Source organism: Salvia hispanica, chromosome 3 (assembly GCF_029641045.1).
Source record: "Salvia hispanica isolate PSC_SH4W2 chromosome 3, Shi_PSC_v1, whole genome shotgun sequence".
Classification (NCBI taxonomy): domain Eukaryota; kingdom Viridiplantae; phylum Streptophyta; class Magnoliopsida; order Lamiales; family Lamiaceae; genus Salvia; species Salvia hispanica.
Genome location: NC_142694.1, coordinates 6889489 through 6910162, shown reverse-complemented (window position 1 = coordinate 6910162; position 20674 = coordinate 6889489). Strand labels below are relative to the sequence as shown.

The 20674-nt window shown below is 37.6% G+C and overlaps 3 protein-coding genes and 1 non-coding gene across 4 annotated transcripts; 1 reads left to right on the top strand and 3 right to left on the bottom strand.

The window, feature by feature from the left end:
- Window positions 1-177: 177 nt before the first annotated feature.
- Window positions 178-6269, bottom strand: LOC125213576 (ABC transporter B family member 4-like). Its single transcript, XM_048114198.1, has 9 exons — window positions 5831-6269; window positions 4687-5084; window positions 3825-4063; window positions 3207-3732; window positions 2843-3116; window positions 1885-2756; window positions 1464-1730; window positions 1123-1386; window positions 178-1017 (listed from the first exon to the last, which is right to left on the bottom strand). Exons 1-9 carry the CDS (start codon window positions 6132-6134, stop codon window positions 370-372), a joined length of 3792 nt encoding a protein of 1263 aa, XP_047970155.1. The 5' UTR covers window positions 6135-6269; the 3' UTR covers window positions 178-369.
- A 6268-nt stretch (window positions 6270-12537) lies between these two features.
- Window positions 12538-12621, top strand: TRNAL-CAA (transfer RNA leucine (anticodon CAA)). Its single transcript has one exon. It is a non-coding gene; the product is annotated as a tRNA-Leu (tRNA).
- Window positions 12622-12766: 145 nt separating this feature from the next.
- Window positions 12767-14832, bottom strand: LOC125214469 (pectinesterase 4-like). Its single transcript, XM_048115511.2, has 2 exons — window positions 13685-14832; window positions 12767-13556 (listed from the first exon to the last, which is right to left on the bottom strand). Exons 1-2 carry the CDS (start codon window positions 14688-14690, stop codon window positions 12862-12864), a joined length of 1701 nt encoding a protein of 566 aa, XP_047971468.1. The 5' UTR covers window positions 14691-14832; the 3' UTR covers window positions 12767-12861.
- Window positions 14833-15272: 440 nt separating this feature from the next.
- On the bottom strand, window positions 15273-19330 carry LOC125214470 (pto-interacting protein 1-like). The gene is made up of 8 exons (XM_048115512.2): window positions 19119-19330; window positions 18120-18245; window positions 17403-17650; window positions 17194-17320; window positions 16321-16594; window positions 16075-16207; window positions 15882-15968; window positions 15273-15654 (listed from the first exon to the last, which is right to left on the bottom strand). Exons 2-8 carry the CDS (start codon window positions 18202-18204, stop codon window positions 15523-15525), a joined length of 1086 nt encoding a protein of 361 aa, XP_047971469.1. The 5' UTR covers window positions 18205-18245; window positions 19119-19330; the 3' UTR covers window positions 15273-15522.
- Window positions 19331-20674: the final 1344 nt, after the last annotated feature.

The following is a 20674-nucleotide window of genomic DNA, read 5'->3' as shown; positions in this document are numbered from 1 at the left end:
TAAGTTGAGTGTGAAATCGGTGCTTGGCTTAGAAGCATGTTCAATCAATTGTTTGTTGTTTTAAGTATTTCTATACTACCACTAGTGTTAGGTGTGGGCATATACATGCCTTGCAAGCAAGCAAGAAAGAAATACTAGTCCTATAAAATAAGAATTTAGATAAATACATACGGAATATAAAGGATTGAAGATGTGTCTTTTCACAAATTGATATATATGGAGTATAATGTAATGGAGAAATATAATACACTTGTGCATATAAGGTATATAAAGGTACGTACTTGGCCTTTTATTTACTATCACAATCTGATCTATATCTATATATATTGGTATAATACTTCCAAGTAATAAAATTACCAAAAAATTGAATCATGTAGCAGCCATATGCAAGGCCACAAGTGATGCATAGAACCCATCTTTAATACTAATAAGAGAATCATGCTTCCCTTTCTCCACAATCATTCCATTCTTCACCACCGCAATCACATCAGCATTCTTGATCGTCGACAGCCTGTGCGCCACCACCACCGTGGTCCGGTTCACCATCACCCGATCGAGTGCATCCTGCACCACCCTCTCGGACTCCGCGTCCAGAGCGCTCGTGGCCTCGTCCAGCAGCAATATCTGCGGGGACTTCACAATGGCCCTCGCTATGGCGATCCTCTGCTTCTGCCCGCCCGACAGCTGGACCCCACGGTCGCCAACCGTGGTGTCGTACCCCTGCTGCAGCCCGCTGATGAAGCTGTGGGCGTTGGCCAGCTTGGCCGCGGCCGTGATCTCGGCCTCTGTGGCGTTCCCTCCCTTGCCGCCGTAGGCTATGTTGTCTCTGATTGTGCCACTGAAGAGGACTGGCTCTTGGCTCACTAGTCCCATATGTTGCCTTAGCCATTTTAGATTCATCTTCTGGATGTCGATTCCATCAACGGTGATCACGCCTGAGTCGGGATTGTAGAATCTCTGGAGCAGGGCGATCACCGTTGATTTCCCACTCCCGCTCTCCCCCACCAGCGCCACTGTCTGGTGAAAACAAGACAAAGAATATGTTAGAAGCACAATCACATAATAAATTCAACTTCAAATCATCATGATTTTAAAAATGATTTGTATACTACTATAATTTACCTTGCCACTGTGAATTGTGAGTGAGAGGTCTCTGAAGATTCTGATATTAGGCCTAGTAGGATACTTGAAGCTAATATGTCTTAGCTCAATTTCCCCTTTAAAATCCTCCAAGATGGTGCCAGATTCATCACTGGGGTCAATGTTTGATCTTCTATCCAGGATCGCAAATATGGAAGCCGTTGCGCTCTTGGCCTTGCTCGAGTCCGGGGCAAACGTGCTCGATTGGGACACAGCGACGGCCGCCATGTTTATCGCAAAGAAAACCTGCACGAACACGGGACAATATCAATACAAGAAAAACGAGTATATATGCATGTACCGTCCACTAGTGTAGTGCTTACACGAAACACATCTTCGAACGTAGTCTTCCCAGACTCAACAAGTCTAGCTCCAGCATAGAAGGCCGTGGCGTAGGCGAAGAACAACAAGGCTAAAGATAGCCCAAAACCGGTGCCACTAATCAATCCTTGCTTTATCCCCATCTTCACTGGCCCTTCACACTTTTTCTTGTACATTTCCATAATCTTATCCTCTGCACAATACGAAGCCACAGTTCTAATTGTTCCAACAGCATCATTAGCCACTTGACTTGCTTCCTCATACATCACCTAATAACACAAACAAGAGTTATGTAAGTAAGCCTATCAAGGTTTCTTTTTAGTGAAATTGGTCCCTGAAACCACGAACTTTGACCAAATTCAGGTATTTCCCACGGACTTTAAATTGGTCTAAAATATCACAAATTTCACGTTCTCCACGAACCTTAGCATCGGCGCTGAATCCCATCATGAATTTGAGTTGGACATATCCATTGAGAGCAATGAGAGGCACCAATCCAAGAACAATCAAAGCCAGCTGCCAGCAAGCAAAGAAGGCTATAACTAACCCCACAATTGCAGAGGAAAGATCCTGCACAATCTGTGCCAAAGCATCTCCAACTAGAGCTCGAATAGTAGCTGCATCGGCCGACAGCCTCGCGCCAATCACCCCACTCGAATTCTCAGCCTCGTCAAACCAAGCAACCTCCATGTTCACCACCTTCTCAAAACACATCATTCGGATCCTCCTGATGAGCCTGCAACCCGCCACGCCAAAGAAGTACGTCCGTAGCGGGTACGCCACCAGAGACACCACTCCCAGAGCCACAAACATGACAGCCCAGAACTTGGAGTCCTGCCTCATCTTGTGAGGCGGCTCGTAGAATGTCTTGATCACAAGTGACAGTAGGATGCCAAAAAACGGGACTATCGCCCCGTTTACAACTGCAGCCAAGGTGCCAGCTAATAGAGCCGGCGCCTCAGGCCTGTTGAGGGCGGCCAGGCGCGACAGAGGCACCTCAGGGTGCTTCTTCTTGTCAGAAACAAGCTCCAACTCCTCGTACTCGTTCCTCGAAACACTCACCCCTCTGGATAGGCTAAAAGAGATGGATATTGAGTTGTGGCTTCCACTTCTGAACCTGGATGATCTCCGACTCAATAGATTCGCGAGCGTTGGCTTCTGGCTCGCTTGCCTGCTGTACTCATCCGCATATTCTGGCTCCTCCACAGCCTCATCTTCTTCGTTACGCGCTTCTTGAAGCCGTATGAGCTGAGAATATGCGCCTTCCGGATCCTCCAACAATTCCGTGTGGGTGCCTACATGTCCAGATTGTGACAGTCTCTAAATAAGCAACCAAACAGTTTATAAACAGCATAATAAGCTCTATCAAATATACACATACCTTTCTCAACCATCTTTCCTCTATGAATGACTGCAATCATGTTAGCATTCCTAACTGTGGTTAGACGATGCGCGACTATCACGGTCGTCCTGTTCACCATGATCCGATCAAGCGCCTCCTGAACTACTCTCTCCGACTCTGCATCCAGCGCGCTTGTAGCCTCGTCCAGAAGCAAAATCCGCGGATCCTTCAGAATAGCCCGGGCTATGGCAATCCTCTGCTTCTGCCCACCGGATAGCTGAGTCCCGTGCTCACCAACCCAAGTATCCAACCCCTGCACAAACATGTCCACCATTCACAGTTAATCCAACAGCTTATCTATTCTAACCAATCATGCAAAGTAAAACGTTATAAACAACATTACCTGCGGCAACTTATCAATGAATTTAGCAGCATTAGCAAGCTCAGCCGCGCCTCTGATCTCTTGATCAGTGGCGCCATCCTTGCCATAGGCAATGTTGTCCTTGATGCTTCCCATGAACAACACCGGCTCCTGGCTCACGAGCCCGATCTTCGACCTGATCCACTTGAGCTGGAATTCCCTGAGGTCGGTCCCATCGATCAAAACCTGACCACTCTGTGGATCGTAGAATCTCTCAATGAGGCTAACCACGGTGGACTTGCCACTCCCGCTCTGTCCCACCAAGGCGGCAGTGGTGCCACGTGGAATGCTAAGAGAGAAGTCAGTGAAGATGAGCTCAGTAGGCCTAGCTGGATAACTGAAGCATACATCTCTCAGCTCAATATCTCCAGCAATGTCGCTCAACACCTTCCCTCTGCTGTCGAATGGATCGATCTCCGGCTTCCTGTCAATAGTCTCGAACATCTTGTAGGCCGCGGCTCGCCCTGCTGCGAACGCTGTCAAGCAGGGAGAGGCTTGGCCCAGAGACCTGTGTGGATGAAGAATTGGATTTTAATTTTATTTTTTTGAAATTTGAGATATGAGATTGTTGAGAGAATGAGATGATGATATATAACTCACAGTGAGCCGGTTAGAACAGCGACGATGACGGTGAATACTTCACCACCGGAGTGACCCTTTTCGAGAATCATCTTGGCGCCGTACCAAACGGCCAAGCCGTAGCTGCAAAACATCATGAACATGACAGTGCCGAGGCCGAGCCCCGTGGCTAGGCCTTGCTGCACAGATGATTTGTAAGCGCTGTCGAGAGACTTGTTGTACTCACTCACTGCCCTCTTCTCCCCTGTATACGAGGCAACCTGCCCACGCACACACGTCCAGTTTTTCAAATTTTATTTTAATGTGTAAATTTGAAATTTTAATAAATTATTCAAATTTTGTTCTATTTAAATAGATATACTATGAAATTAGAGATTGACAAAAAAAAAAAAAAAGAATTAAAAATGTAAGTAGTGGGAACCATGGAAATATAGGTTTGGTCTATCATCTATGAATCTATGTATTTATTATGAAGGATTGTAATTGATTAGCATAATACCATAATAATATTGGTAGCTGAATAATATTGGTAAGACTCAAATTTGGATCAAAGGTTTATGAGTGCTCAAAGATAAAAACAATTAATACATATAGTTGTGAATTCACCTTATTTATCCTAGAATTCACGGTCAAAAAACTTCTTAGTTGAGAATTGACATTAATTTGTCTACAATCGCAACCAAAATCTTTTTATAATAGTGAAATCACATATTTTGGCATAAATTCAAAACAACAAAGCTTTTCTTTCTTTTTTTAAACTGTGATCTGATCGTATTTTGCCAATATATAATTCATAATCACAAAAATGGATTATATATTAAAATATCTTTTTAATCTATATAGCTATCTTTATTTTTATTGCATAACAAAAAAAACTACTCACAGTTCTAATGGCGCCAATGGTTTGCTCCACCACAACCGCCGCGGCAGCATAGGCGTTCTGGCCGCGCGATGCCATCTTGGCGACGACTTGCGACATGACCCCGCCGGAGATCATGAGCGGCGGAATGGACGACATCATGACGAGCGTGAGAAGCCAGCCTTTGGCGAAGGCGATGATGAAGCCTCCGAAGAAGGTCGCCATCAGCTGCGCGAACTTGCCGACCTTCTCTCCGATGGCGTCTTGGATGAGGACCGTGTCGCCGGACATCCTCCCGATGACTTCTCCCGTGTGGACCTCCTTGTCGAAGAAGGCGATGTCTTGCTGCAGAATGGTCTGTAGGTACAGAGTTCGGATCCGAGCGGCTTGTCTCTCTCCGGTGATCATCCAACATGCCACCTCTGCTCATCATCATTCACACATTCATATTAATTACTTCCCAAAAAAAAGGAAATAAAAGAACACAAGGGTTATATTAATGATGAATTAATATTGAAGAACTAATCAAAGAATTGAATAGGGTTTTACTTAGAAATGAGCTAAAGATATGGTCATTTGCCTGTAAAATCTAGGTAATTTCTTGTTTGAATAATAAAAATTCCATTGTTCAATTTGATGTAGTAATTGGTTTTATATATTTTTTATATTATTAATTTCTTAGGACAAATTCACAAGAATTTTATATATGTGCACCAATTTAACATCACATTTGTTTAAAAAAAACAATATGGGACAATTGAAATTTTTTACGTGATAAAGCTTATCAAAATTTGACTAAATTTTTGTGATTTTATAGATAATTAACCATATACTCTACTATTGAAATGAAGTACTTTTTTGGAATTTTACATGAATTGCAAAATTCATAGACTTTTGGGCCACAAATAATGAGAGAATTTGATGACATACACTCACGCCATTTATTCACTTTCGGAGTATACATACTAGGATTAGTAGTCAATCAGGTTCAAAAAAATTCGAATTATTGATAAAGTGAAAATTGGACCATTTACCAAATTCCAAAAAGTTCTCAAGTTAATACTAATTTGACCAAAAATATTAAGTAAGCTAAAAATCTAAATTTTGATAATTCATGTATTTACTAGCAATTAACCTCGACCGAATATATTTATACACACACACTTACGAAGAAATGCTGCAGCGCCGCAGCCAAGCGCGACGTAGACCAGCTTAAGCGAGACCTCGCACACGACGGGAAGCACGTTACCCGTCTGCGTGCGGCCAAAGGCATCGGCCAGCTCACCAAAGAGCAAGGCCATGAGAGGCGGGTTCATTCCGTTGCCGATCGCACCCAACGTCCCGACCAACATGAGGATCTTATCAAGCCAATCCGAGAAAACAAATAATTTGTAGAATGCAACCACGTTCTTCGCCTCCGCACCGCCACCACCGCCGCTGCCGTCTGCCAAAGCCTCTTCTTCTCCGCCCATCTTTTACTTATTAAAGTCTTGCTTTGGAAATTGGCAATAAATAGTGATCAATTAATCAGTTTCTTGCCATAGGCATGGAAATGGAGATGAATGAATAATTAATCAAATAATGATAAGAATTATGTATAAATAGATATATATTGAGAAGAACAATTCAAGAGCCGGAGGAAGTGAATGTAAACATATATAGAAAAAGGCAGTAGCATAAGTTAGTTGGGTTGGCCGAATGATTGTATTTTTCTCAACGAGTTTTGAACACTGATTAATTTTTTAATCGATTTGGACTTTGCCAACACAAACTACCGATGTTTGCTTTTTTATTTCATAATTTAGACTTCTTCTTTATTTGCAAAAGACATGTAAACTCACTTTGGGCGTAACATGTGTGTTCATTTTTAATTTACTAATCATGTTTATGCGTATCTACCAACATTTTCTCTGACTTTCTTTTTTTTAGTACTACAAAATCCAAATATTGAAAATTGAAACTCAATATTTTTGATTCACAAGAATAATTTTCGATTTCGAAATATGTGAAACATTAACATGATCAAGTCATGAATTTCATCATTTTCAAGATTTATTTTTATGCAACTATCAATTTATAGTTTATGTCAGTGACACATATAGAAGGTCAACTTTGTGAAAACAAAGTGGCATATTCAAAGTTCAAATCCCTCTGAAAAATAAGGCTAGGTTAACTATTAAATAAGGTGGTTATTAATTTGTTTCTCTCCACTTTGTAAGCATAGGTGACGTACAAATATAAAATAGAATAAAATAATTTAAAGATATGAAAGTGAAAGGCAAACTAAATCTTAGGTATCCTAAGAAATAGTACAAATTAATTTGTCAATATCAATAACCTAAGCAACACTTATCTACATATATAAACTAAGCAATTTTTTGCATAAGTTATAACTAAATTATGGTAATTTATTTAATAGGAGTAATAATTATTCAAAACGAAACAAAAAAACGAAAACAGAGAACAACTCAAGTATCCTTGATAACATAATAATGCAGAAAGAGGATGTTAGTCCTCTTCAACAAGACAGACAAAATAAACAATGTATCTCAAATAAATTAATGAGCAATGGAAGAGGACTACTTCCAAATAATATAATGCATCAATCAATTATATACTTATCTAATTTCAATAATCAACACATAAAAAAGTAGTAAAATGGTGAGGAAAATTTTCAACATATTGCCTATTCGTTTTAATAATGTTATTACTACAACATATCTATCTCCAAGTCAAACTTATTCCCTCAACTAAAAGATTCTCCAATTTCAGCCAAAACATTCATTTCATTTCACCACTTGAATTCAAAAGACAATAGTAGTAACTAGTTTGTATTTGTATTCTCTTATCAACATTCATAATTGCTAGTTTTATTCATGAATATTAATTGATTTTTGTTCACAATTGTTAATTTTATCCACGATATATTGCATGTATTTATAGCAATTTACTTTTCTTTGGAAAAAATTGTCACTTTTTTTAAAAACAATAGTGATATAAAATGTAGTATTCATTGATTAAAATTGTTGTGGGTGGAGTTTATCCGTTACTTAATTGTTTTCAGTACAATGCTAATTAAGATTACTCGTTCTTAGTCTCCTCCTATAATATCTCAAGTTAATTTAAATTGAAAAAATAATCCACCAGTTTAATCTCAAGTACTCTAAATATTCTTACAATAGAGGTCCATCATCACACGTACTACATATATTCAAGTCACATATAGCTGTAATATTATTAATGTCGTGTGTGTGTGTGTGTGTGTGTGTATATATATATATTCCTTTCAAACAAAGTGGTGAATATGGGTTGGTGGAGAGACATATGACAACTTGTAGGATTTGGACCTAATTATAAAATTGATTTGGGGGAAGTAAATCCGTGTTGGTCTCTGTAATTAATTAATAATTCTATATAAAACTGAATTCAAACCTAATACATTATTTTATCTTGCTACCAACTTCTCTCAATTTCAATATCTATCTAATCCAATATTAATCATTTGCTACACGTAATTCTTCTGATTTTGACAGCAAAAGTGAAAGACGTAGGTTCTGATTAAGAGAGTTAATAACAGATGCATTAATCAAATACACCACGTTTAGTTTTATTGTACATATTAATTAGATGTTTAGTGCATTTTTACTTATAATAAATTAATTATACATTTCATTAACTCATTTAATTTATAAGTATTTTATTATGAAGCTAATATAAAAATGTAACTCATAATCAGTTAATTTTCCCACCTATTTTTTTATACTCGTGACAAGTTAAATGAAACATACATTCGTCAAATGAAAGACTATATAGTACTAGATGGTAGGAAAACTGTCACTAAATTCATCACATCAATTCGCGTGACGTGTAAACGAAAAATGTGATGTAAGCACAAATATAAAACAGTACTAGTACATAAATTGTTTTTTCTTAATCATTTGTTTGGAGTCGTAATTAAGCCTATAATTACTCTAATTACTTGTTTGGTGATATTGAAGGTCAAAGTAGATGGCCAGCAACTAAGTTGGCATTAATTAATCTCAATTGGTATCAGTTGACGTGCAAGTTTGAGGCTAGAATGACTGCATCTTTAACAAAACAGCACCTCAAGTCATAATATATTTATTTTTAATTCAACGACAGTTAAATAATAGAAATAATATCGACAAAATAAAGATTACTCATCCAATACCAGATTTTGTTGAATAAGTCAATATTTTTTATAGTGGGTGTTCGGTCACATATTTTATGCAAAGATTCGTTTATAGGAAATCAAAAAAGGAGTATGAATAATTGGAAATTGGTTGAATTTTTTGGAGTTGATGACAGGAAATCAGCCATTGTGCTACTTACAAGAAAAAATCAATTGATACTTTATCAATTTTAGTCCGTAAAATTTAAAAATATATTCGTAGTTTCATCAATTCTAATGCAATTCATTTGGCGATATTATCATTTAATATTATGAAACTTTCAAAAAGTTGAGTTTTTCTCTCGAACTTTAAAATTGGCAAATAATATCTCGAATTTTACTCCGAGTTTGTTATTTCCCACTAATAAAAAAATTCTCACAAATTATATTATGATACGGACTTTTTTTCGTAATTTCTCGACAACAATTTTGAGAGCTTTAAGTTTTTCAATATTTGAAGATAGTTTTTCTTGAAGCGCATCCTCCAAAATTGTTCTTCAATTTATTAAAATAACATGAATTTTTTCATTTGTGAGAAAAAACAAACCCATGGTAAAGTTCATGATATTATTTTCAATTTTAAAGTTCGTGGGAAAAATCCAATTTTTTGAAAGTTTCATGATATTAGATGTCAATATCCCTATCATTTAAACTACTTTTTCACTGTTTCAAAAAATTTAAGACGAAAATACCTTCAAGCCCATAAAGGGCATTCAGACATCTTAAATTAGTTACACATTCATTTAGTTCTATTTATATTGTTACTTAAGTTGAATAGAGAAGGAGAAAATGGAGAAGAAGAGATGATGTACAAATGGGAAAGAAGAGAGAAAAAAAGAAGGAAGAAAAGAGAAAGAAGAATTAGAGATATAAATCATATATTACTAATGAAGAAGAGAGAGTTAAATGTCCTTCATGGACTTGAGTGTATTTTCGTTTAAAAAATTTAAAAGAGTGAAAAACTAGCTCAAACAATATTACATCAAAGAAAATGGTTGATATTTTTAAATTTTATGGACTAAAATTGATGAATTGGCAAAGTTGACAAACAAAATGTTCCTACAAGATAACAAATTAGCAAACTAGCTAAGGGCTTTCCATAAATGTTTACGATAAGTTCAAAAATAAGAGTGAAAATCATACTATGCATTATTTATGAATGTGTTTCGAACAATCAAAATTATTTTTTTTGATCAATTAAGCCAGTAGTATAATTTTTCCACTCTCGATTTTTCCTCTCTTTTCCGATGATTGCATGAGTTATAATCTATGAATCTTTATTTTGTGCATTTTTAATTCATACTCCACTATATTTTAAATATCTTGAATCCAACATCGAATTTCTACTGGTCGTCATCAACTGACGTAAAACCTATGAAGAAAATATTTATATTTTCAAGTATCGAACAAAAGACCTCATTTGTTCAATGGCGTGCTTGAGATTAACATTAGTTGAATTTAATTGTACTAGAGATTAACTACTTATTTAATTTTTAATAATGGTAGCAAAGCGTATTTTATCACATTAAAGAAAAAAAAGGGGGCTACTTATATACTGTAGTAACTTATAACTTATGCTTACTAAATTTATTGACACTGGTATTCAATTTATAATTATTTATATATATTATAAATGTATTTAAGTAATTTATGAGTATGATATGGGGTTGTGGGTGATAATATTCCACGTGATTTTATCAGTTTAAAATATAAATAGAATTATATAGTATGCATATTTATTTTTAGTTTGTAAATTTATTTTTAGATATACTTTTAAAATGAAGGCGACTATTAACAAGCATTTTATAATTTATTTGGAGTACTTAAAATTCATAAATGAACTGTACAACCAATTAAGTGAATATAATCATTTTAATTCATGAATTATTTTTTAGAAACTTTGTGAAAACATAACTAAATTGGATTGTTCGGATAATTCGGCGATACGTTGTTTTTGGCCTCATCTTCTTTAGATCGCCCGATTGGGCCATGGCTATTTATAATGTTGGGCTTCAGCCCAATAATATAGGTGCATGGTTAATTCCACGTTTTTCATTCAAACCATAATTTTCGTTGACTTTTGTTAGTTCCATTAATTCAAATATGATGAATTAAATCTAAAATTTTATACTGGTCAGCCTAAAGATTTTTTTTTTTTTTTTTTGGCAATAGGTAGCGGTATCTAATGGCGTGACATTGATGTATTTCACACATACTAAAGTGTCCTGTCCATATGCATTGGCCATTGGCTTTAATATGAAAAAAATGGTGTTTCGAAATCCACAATCGTCCCAACAGATTGTCTCAAAATAAAACGTACTACGAGACAATTGTGAATGTTATAAAAGCTATGGTTGAATTCACCACGTTTGAAAGTTATGCCGTTGTGATTTAACCTTATCATTTTTCCAACTCATTATTGCCTGAGTTTTATTCATTTTTCATAAAAATGATTAATAACTATTCATTCATCATGTGATAATTTGAACCCCGATCTATTAACGGAAACTCAACAACACACTCTCTTAGTTGGTAACAACACTCTCTTTAAACAATGAAATCAGAGTTAAAAGGAACATCCATCAAATAAACATGGAAAAATATCATTAGACACACACACACCTCTAGCCATTTTACATTGTAATTATATCAAGTATGAAACAGAGCAACTTAGCTACCCAAGAATACATACAACACAACAACTACTATAGTCTATATATATACATATATATGCCTTTTTCACATGAGAGTGCTGTAATAGTTCAAATTATGATCCAAAGAGCCTGATTCAATCCATTGCAAATCCTGCAACAGAATCTGATACTGTCTGTGGACATCCTCCGCCGTCTTGCGCCCTCCCACCACAGCCGCCACGGCCTCCCACCGGTGAGGATGCTTCTGATCCACCACCGCCAGCGCCACCTCAAACAGCTTGTTCTCCTCCCAACTCCACCCATAGGCAGCTTCCCCTGACTCCACCATTACTCTGTTTCCACTTTGAAAACCAAATAAGTCTACACTTAAATAACTACCAACAGTATAAAACTAGGTAGATAGCAACCTTTAGTTTACATTTTGTGGTGGTAAGTAATGAGAAATAGACAGATAATATTATATTTGCTAGCTATGGTAAGACTACAGATATTATATGTTATCTTGTCAATTTAGACCACATCATCTACCAATAATACATAAGTCGGTGAATTATAACATTATTAATCTCCCAATATAGACTATCACATCTTCTAGTAAAATGTGTGTGCATGAATACACTAATTAGGAAAAAAGATGGTAACAAGTTCAAAATGGACACAAAACATGTTTCTTGGGTATCTTGATATGAGTAGAATGCAAGAATTTTACTTTGCATGGGGTTGGTAAATAGTAGTAGTAGGAGTTTTAGAAAATTTCTTGAAAATTAACAACATAACTTGATCTCAATTAAACTTAACCCATCTACATTATAAATGGAATTCATTAAACATATATGTTGATTGAATTTCAAAAGAAAAACAAGACTATTTGTGAAAATAAACAAAAAAGAATCTAGTTCCTACATGAAGGGAAATAACATGTTTACATATAATATTTTTTTAAAATTCTTCTTCTTCTTTTGGTCGAATAATCAATCTGTTAAATATGAATTTGTTATGTATAATTACAAATGGATTGGTAAACAAACAGTCAGGATGGCCGAGTGGTCTAAGGCGCCAGACTCAAGTTCTGGTCTTCGAGAGAGGGCGTGGGTTCAAATCCCACTTCTGACAATTTTTATAATACTGGTTTAATATGTTCTTTTAGGAGTAATACATTTTGTTTATTAAAGTAATACAGAGTATAGAATATGAGCGCTCTTATTAATTTTTTCAACATGTCTGTTGTTAAAAATGAAGTTTACCAAATCAAAAAAAATTATTAAAACCAAGATTGCATTGATAGTATCCCAATAGTGTCATCGATGTTACATAGTGAGCGTAGTTAACTTAAGGCCAATCCAACCAAACTAATCAATACAGCCCCATTTGCACAGGCACACCGGTCTGCGGCAGCCACTCATTGGCATGAAGGAACTGTCCGGGTGCGAACTTCGCCGCCTCAGCCGCGCTGATCACCTTGAAACCCGAGAAATCCTTGTTCCTGCCATTCGTCTTCGCCCCGGGACCGCTGTTTCCATACTCATACATAAGGCATGTCTTGTGATTGGTGGATCCATCCCAAATCTTCCACCCCTCGGGCCTGATAAAGTCCCCCAGGGTGCTCTGCATCACCACCGTCAGCGCCTCCGGCTTCCACGGCCGCCCTAGGAACGTCGGGATCTCGAACCTCACCGGCCACAGGTAGTCGTCGGGGACGATGGAGCAGTGGTGCAGGACGAGGCCGTTGCTACCGCGCTGGATCTCCCTGCCGTCTGCGGTCACGGTGTTGAACTGGTTTGGCAGGGGCTTTCGCACGATGATCTGGCTGTCTTGGATCACGCAGTCGCCCTTGCCAAAGATGAAGTCGACCGTGCCGTAGATGCGGCAGTTGCGGTAGAACTGCTTCAGATTTTGGTAGTAGAGTGTGTCTTGAGAGGCCTCGAAGCTGCAGTCGAACATCGCCGTCTTGTCGCCCTGGGACCGGAAGGCCACCGCCTGATGGCCCTCGGGACCGGCTTCGTTGCGGAAGGTCATCCCCCGCGCAATGAATCCGGGAGCTTCGTTTGCTATAGATAATTTTTTCGATTAGTAAAGTAAATAAACAGGGCATTGACCTTTGACCTTAGTCAATAATCACTTTGCCACTAGGCCAACACGCACACGATAATAATTGTAAGTAGTAATGATTAGTTACCAAAGGTGGCGGTGTGCATGGTACCGATGTTCATTTTGGCGTAGTTCCTTCTTCCGGTGACGATTGTTTTGGCAATGCCATCTCCATAGATGAAGATGTTAGGCTTCTTCTTATCAACGATGACTTGCTCGTCGTAGACACCGGCCTTAACGTAGATCACGAATCTCCCGTTGAATTTGGGCGGGTAAGAGTTTATCGCATCTTTGATGGTCTTAAACTTCCCGCTTCCGTCCTTGGCCACGACGACATCCGGCACCAGCTGCCCAGCCGCTTGCTTGGCCAATAGCCTCCTATCACCGGCACCGAACCAGTACGGAAACCCGTCGTCCAAAGCAAGCAGGCGGCGCTGGGACAGCGTCGCCTGCTTGCTCGTGGGGAGCTTCACGTCGAAGAGCTTCAGCATCTCGGTGAGCTCCGCAACGATGTTGACCGCGTTGTGGGTGAGCTGGGTGGCGTTGAGCATCCCGCTCTCCACGGCAGACTTGTACTCGGGGCTCTTGATCTGGTCGGTGCAGGTCGTCTGGAAGGCGTAGACGGCCGTCATCCAGCTCAGCAGCTCGTGCTGCTGCTCCCGGAGACCGGCCAGGTCGGCAGCCTTCACCGCCGCGATGGAGCCCTGCAGCATGTCCACGGCGTAGTCGAGGAGATGCTTGCAGTCCTCCACTGCGACGTGGTCGTACTCGTCCTTGGACTTGTCAACGTTGACCTTGTTGGTGGCCAACAATGCATTGTTGACCTCCTTGAGGGCCGCCTCCACCACCGCGCGAATATAATCGCTGGGGGTGGAGGAGGCGTTTTTAGCGACGGATTCCAAGGTAGCAGTGCATGCTTCCTTGAAATCCGTCGGCCCACAAATGGAGTTGACCATTTTCATCGACGGCGTCTTCAGATTCTTCGCCTCTTCGGCTTCGCCACCGTTGCTTTTTATCACTACAATTACACCGATCACTACTCCTACCACTAGTAGAAGTGACACTATAGGAACCGCAATCTTGGCCGCACCCATTTTTTTTAATTATTATTTTTACTATTATATATTTTTTTTCTTTACTTTCGTTAGGAAATTCTAATCTATCACCTGAATGATCAGGTGATAGGTTTGGGAAAGCGAAGATGGAAAAAGTTTATTGATGGAGGAACCAACCAGTTACCCTGGTATGGAAAGGGTGGTGAGATAAATGGATTACCACTTGCATTTTTATAGAGTTTTAACAAATGGTTAAACGGAATTTTAGCTATAGATAATGGTGTAGGAGAAAAGCTAAATTTGAATGATGAATTATGTACATACCTTAGCAAGATTAATGGGAGGCCTCTAGTTAGCATCTCCACTTAAAATTCGGTGTTTATCACCGTGTCATTACTTATTTTGAGTACAATTAATATACTCTATAATGACTTGGACTAGTATTACAAAAATGTAAAATCAATACTAAAAGTGTGTGTGATCTGAAGGTCGTTTTGTAGTAGTATTTTATTACTAGTATTTACTTCACTCATTCCAAGCTGCCTTCAACATTCTAAATACTTATTACATGTGTAATAAAAATCAGAATTCTAATTTTCAATAATCGTAATGCATATAATATGAAAAGGGTAGGCAAGTGTCACATCTTGAAAGAATGTCAAATACAGGGATATTTCAAGTCATTATAATACACGTTGAGTTGACAAGGTAAAAATAATGGAAATAATACATGCCTCAGGGGACTCTCATTGTTTAATTAATATTAATCACAACGAAGAACGGATAATCATACTAGAATTCCTGCTTCGTCAAAATCTTGAGCCAAATATATATAGAGAGGGGGGGAGATGAATGAGAGATAGAATCTTGTTTATGTGAGTCCAGCTTCACCAGTAGGTCCAGCACGAGTATTTAACAGAGGCTGGAGCGCTTTCACCACGATGCTCATATTTGGCCGAAAATCAGCTTCATATTGTACGCACAAAGCAGCAACAGCAGCCATCTGCATTCAATATATGATCTCATACCCATCTATTACCATATATGAAATCTTCATTGTGACACCTAAATGTGCGTGTGTGTGTGTGTGTGAAGCCTCTATTTCGTTAGCAAGAATAGTGGATGACTACCTTACATATCATGCTTAAGCTCGCAATTTATACTTAACAAACGAGTTCCACATGCAAAATGCAACTCAGTTATTAGTTTGATGAGAGATTCTGTAATTACCTTAGCAACAGCCTTGGGAGGATAGTCTCCTTGTAGTCTCTCATCAATGCATTGCCGGACTTTATCTTCACTCAGTTTTGGTGTAGCCTGGAACATCCAACAACAGAATTACAAGGCAAAATAGTGCGAGAACGAGAGAGAGAGTTTTCTAGCTTAATTTGGTGTGGAGGGTGGGGGGAAGTGAGTGCAGTACCCATGTTACTAAGCTTTGCTGCCCACGGGGTAATGTATGATCAACGGGTTTGCGGCCAGTAAGGAGCTCCAGAAGGACGACGCCAAAGCTGTAAACATCACTCTTTGAGTTCAGCTGTCCAGTCATCGCATATCTGCCATATCAAAAAAAGGAAGATATGAACGCATATTTCTAGCAAATGTCTATGTGGAGAGAGAAACTGGGCAGGAGAACAGATGCACTTATGCGGAACCTAAAGCGACTCACTCTGGAGCATGATATCCAAATGTCCCGAGGACACGAGTAGAGTGAAGACGTGCTGCCATATCGGGAGCTTGATTTGACAGATCAAAGTCAGCAATCTTAGCTACATCTTCATCAAAAATTAGTACATTGCTGGACTTTATATCACGGTGGACAATATGAGGGTGTGCTTTCTCATGAAGATATTCAAGGCCCTTAGCAGAACCCACAGCAATTTTAACGCGTTGAGCCCAAGAAAGAAGAGGACCAGGCTGTGCTCCTTTAACACCTTTTCTTCCTGTAAAATAGATCAGTAACTTAAAAATGCAACTCATACCTCATAAACTATAATAACCTTGCATTTCACGACTTTAGGCGGTTTGGGCCATGAGGACATAAAATCTGTTTTAATTACGCAGTAGCATCTCTCAACAAATGATTTACACTGAAAAAACAATTAAAACTTAAGTTTAATCAAGATGTGATTTGTCTACACTATTTATGACTCCATCTAAACCAAAACTTAGTTCATAAAATTCTTAACCAATATTTCATAGATAGTTATCATTATATCTATAGAGAGAGAGAAATCAAGATCCATGACAAAGATACACGGCTTCAGCAGTCTAAAGAGCTTCTGAAACCAAATGCAAATAAAGAATGCCCAAGACAGCAAAACATAGAGCATATCATGCTGCTTCAATTAGTCAGCACATGCTTCCCTATCATAATACTGTTTACACAAAAAGATGTAATGATGTAATAGGGGAAAAACATAAACAAGATACAATAGAAAGCGAACACATTCACTGAATAAATGATTATTTTAACTGTGTTATACATGAAACATCATTTTTCAATCATTAGTCAAAACAAAGTGTTAGGCGTTTCACAAACCATGAAGGATGTCATGAAGAGATCCATTAGATGCAAATTCATATGCCAGAACACGTTGGTTTCCATCAACAGAATAACCAAGTAGTTCCACAAAATTTTCGTGTTTAAGCCTTGATACCATGGATACCTGAAAGTTCAAAAGTATGACATTTAAGATATCCAATACTTTCTTCCAAGGACAAGAATTAGAATAAATCTTCATAAGAGACCTGAGCTAAGAATTCATCATCTGGTTGTTTGCTTGCATCCAACTTCTTTATGGCTGCAGCTCGACCATTAGTAAGAATTCCGTAATAAACTCTTCCATATGAGCCTTCCCCTATTAAGGAATCTGTGCTAAAGTTACTTGTAACTTCCTTGAGTTCATCCACGGGAATTGACGGAACTGCAATAGGCTGTATTTTCACAGCTTGATCCTTAGATGTGGCTTCAGTAGGGTGATAATTCCCAGCATGGCCTACCAAAAAAGTCTTGGTTTACAAAAATCTTCACAACAACAATGACCAGAAGGAATCATGTCCAGCTAAAGCAAATAAAATGTCATGACTATAAAACTACTACATCTCAGACCTACACTGATTAATGAACACCTATTTTTACAATAAAAAAAGAGACCAGTATCAAATCCAATATTCAGTAGATGGTGTTTGAGAAACCCACAGACACTACCCCATATGGGTATAAAAAGGTCAACTTCTAAAATTTGAGCACCAAGCAAATAAGCTTCACAAAATCCAATTAGATAAACACCAGAAATCAAACCGATTGCTGTATACCAAAGCTATAGCATGATGTTAAATTAGGCTCTTTTTAGGGGTCATATAGAAAGATTTAACGTGTATATTTTCACAAAATGTTGAAACGTGAAAAGAAAATAAAAGCTAACAAATTTTCTGCGTGAAAGACTATAAAGATTGCTAAATTACCAGCTGCGGTTTTTACTGGGTATGGGCCTCCACCATCGGCATTTCTATTGATCTCATCATCTCCGCAACAGCCAAAACAACTCATATTTCGTTCAACCAAAGGATCTTCTCAAATGTCAATATTGGCTGAGCAAGATAAATGATGATGTGAGTTTGAATTTTTAACAGTCAATTTCATGGAAAAAAGTTAGCCACAAGGTCAGTAACCGATATCACTACAGCAACTAATAGTTAGCCATGCATATATAACTCAAATACGAAATAATACTCGGCGAGTTTTTACATCTAGTCAGCTTATCCTCAGAAGAAATTGTGTCCTAGTACATACTTCTTTGAGACAGACAGTGAGGTAACAACAGTCGATTCAAGAAGGTGTGCAGTGCATTCAGACCATGGCCTCATAGAAATCTAAATTCTAGCCAATGATGCTGAAAGCATTTCAAAGTTAATATGTCTGATATGTTTCTGATTGTAGGTTATGCTATCAAGCTAATTTTGCCAATTTTGTCAATAAAGTTTGAGACATTTTATCGGCTAAAACATCCATTGCCTGCCTCCTCCGGCACTTCACAAAGAAACTTGATTGTTATACAACTTAAATTATACATTCACATCAAGTGGAAAAGCAACTTAAGGGGAAAAACATGATGCAACAGAACTTAAAAGTGAAATTGAAAATCTTCTATCAACTCTAAACCCGAAACCATTGTAATTTAACTCAATTGGTATCAGCAAAAGTAAAATTGACAGTCTTATATCAACTCTGAGCTCGAAACCTATTCGATTAGGCTTTGAAAACGTCAATCAGATCTCGCAAAATGATTCAACGACAAATAATTTAGACTGAAGAACATAACTGAATTAGCACCAGTAACAGTTCCAGCTGAAAGAAAAAAACAACAACGATGCGGTGAAATTGAGATCAAAACGAGCTGAAATCAGTGAATGAGTTAACAACCATACAATTTTCTGCTAGAAAACACAAGAAAAAACACTCACAAATTCAGAAAATTAAACCGATCGGAGGCGATTGAAGTAAATGCAAATCAAGCGCTTGCGCCTTCTTCAAGCGAGGCAAGCTCCGCAGCTCCTCCGCAGCGGAATCACGAAGAGAGAGAGGCGTGGTGGCGTGATTTTGGGGACGGTGAGAAAAGAGAAGATCCAGAACCCGAAACCGGCGATGAAGAAGGGTATTAACTAAGCCAAAATGCGGACTAGCTTTTACAAAAGAAAATAATAATGATCCGATTAATTGTAACCGTTGGATGAGTCATCATCAACGACTCTGATTCGCTGTGTGTGTATATTTCAATCGGAAAGGCAGCCGGACTTTGACTTTGACTATTCTGCTACTGTGATTTATGAGCATAAATAGTTAAATAGGAATCTCCTCTCCTTATTAGTGGATTTGCTTTAATTGAAAGTTCACTAAATTCAACTATACGAAAATATATTTTATTGGCCAAATTTTCGAAAATATTACAGACTTCGTGATTCTGCATATCTCAATTAAAAAAATTAAAAGAACGAGTATACTAGTATAATTTATTCAGACAAAACGAGAAGATATTAAAAGAACATAGGCAACCACATAATTTAACCAAATATATTATAATATGCACTTACTTAATTCTAATTGTAGGCAGACATATTTGAGCCCGTGCTAAATGAATATGGGCTTAATAGGTCATATTCGGACAAACTACTTTATTCTGTTTAACTGCTTTCCAAATATATTATATATTTCATTTTTCTTCTGTAAGATAAATGTGGCTTTCCAATTATTAAAGCTTTCACTTTTTCTTCTATAAGATTAATGTCAGGATTATCGTCAACATCGTTTTTTTAATTCACGTTAATGTATTAATTTGATTTCACTTTTAATATCTTAAAATTTGGTACTTGCGTGGTTATATTTTTTTCCAAATTATATCAAAATCAAAAAATGAATAAAATGAAACAACATCGTATAACATTTCCCTTTTCAGTAAATAACTCTTTAATGAATACTAATATTTACACTCAATGCATTTATTAAAAATCTAAAATAAAAGTTTGCAACTAATAGATGCATGTATCTCTAAAATAAAAGTTTGCAACTAATAGATGGTGCATCATTCTTAGATATGGAGACTACAATTGGGCAAGTTGTCAATAAATATCACAACCATTAATATAATATATAATCCTAGTTTCCATGTGAATTCGACTAAATGGATTCTTACTTTTTAAAATTAAAAAAGGTATCTTGCAATGTGAGATCATAAACTCAAATTATAAGAAATTAAAAATACCTTATTTTAGATCATCTGAGCAATGATTCTTACTTTATTTAAAATAATAATAGTGTTGTACAAACTATAAATTGACCAGTGCTTAAATAATTCTGTTGCATATGACAGCATGTGTGATGTTATGAGGAAATCAATTTTGTAGCATCTTTGTCTCGAGACTATAGTTTGTAAAATAATTGGGCAAAAAACCGAATGTCAGGTTGGAAGGTATCTTAAACCTAATTTTGCATGTTAACACACTCTATTGGGCAGATCTCCATC

Coding starts and splice junctions, on each gene's coding strand:
- LOC125214470 (XM_048115512.2), bottom strand. CDS start 18,204: ATGAGTTGTTTTGGCTGTTGCGGAGATGATGAGATCAATAGAAATGCC. Junction 17,321..17,402: donor ATGATGAATTCTTAGCTCAG/GTCTCTTATGAA, acceptor TTGAACTTTCAG/GTATCCATGGTATCAAGGCT. Junction 15,969..16,074: donor AGCAAAGCTTAGTAACATGG/GTACTGCACTCA, acceptor TGGATGTTCCAG/GCTACACCAAAACTGAGTGA.
- LOC125213576 (XM_048114198.1), bottom strand. CDS start 6,134: ATGGGCGGAGAAGAAGAGGCTTTGGCAGACGGCAGCGGCGGTGGTGGC. Junction 3,117..3,206: donor TCATTGATAAGTTGCCGCAG/GTAATGTTGTTT, acceptor ATGTTTGTGCAG/GGGTTGGATACTTGGGTTGG. Junction 1,387..1,463: donor CGTTCGAAGATGTGTTTCGT/GTAAGCACTACA, acceptor GTGTTCGTGCAG/GTTTTCTTTGCGATAAACAT.
- LOC125214469 (XM_048115511.2), bottom strand. CDS start 14,690: ATGGGTGCGGCCAAGATTGCGGTTCCTATAGTGTCACTTCTACTAGTG. Junction 13,557..13,684: donor CATGCACACCGCCACCTTTG/GTAACTAATCAT, acceptor AATTATCTATAG/CAAACGAAGCTCCCGGATTC.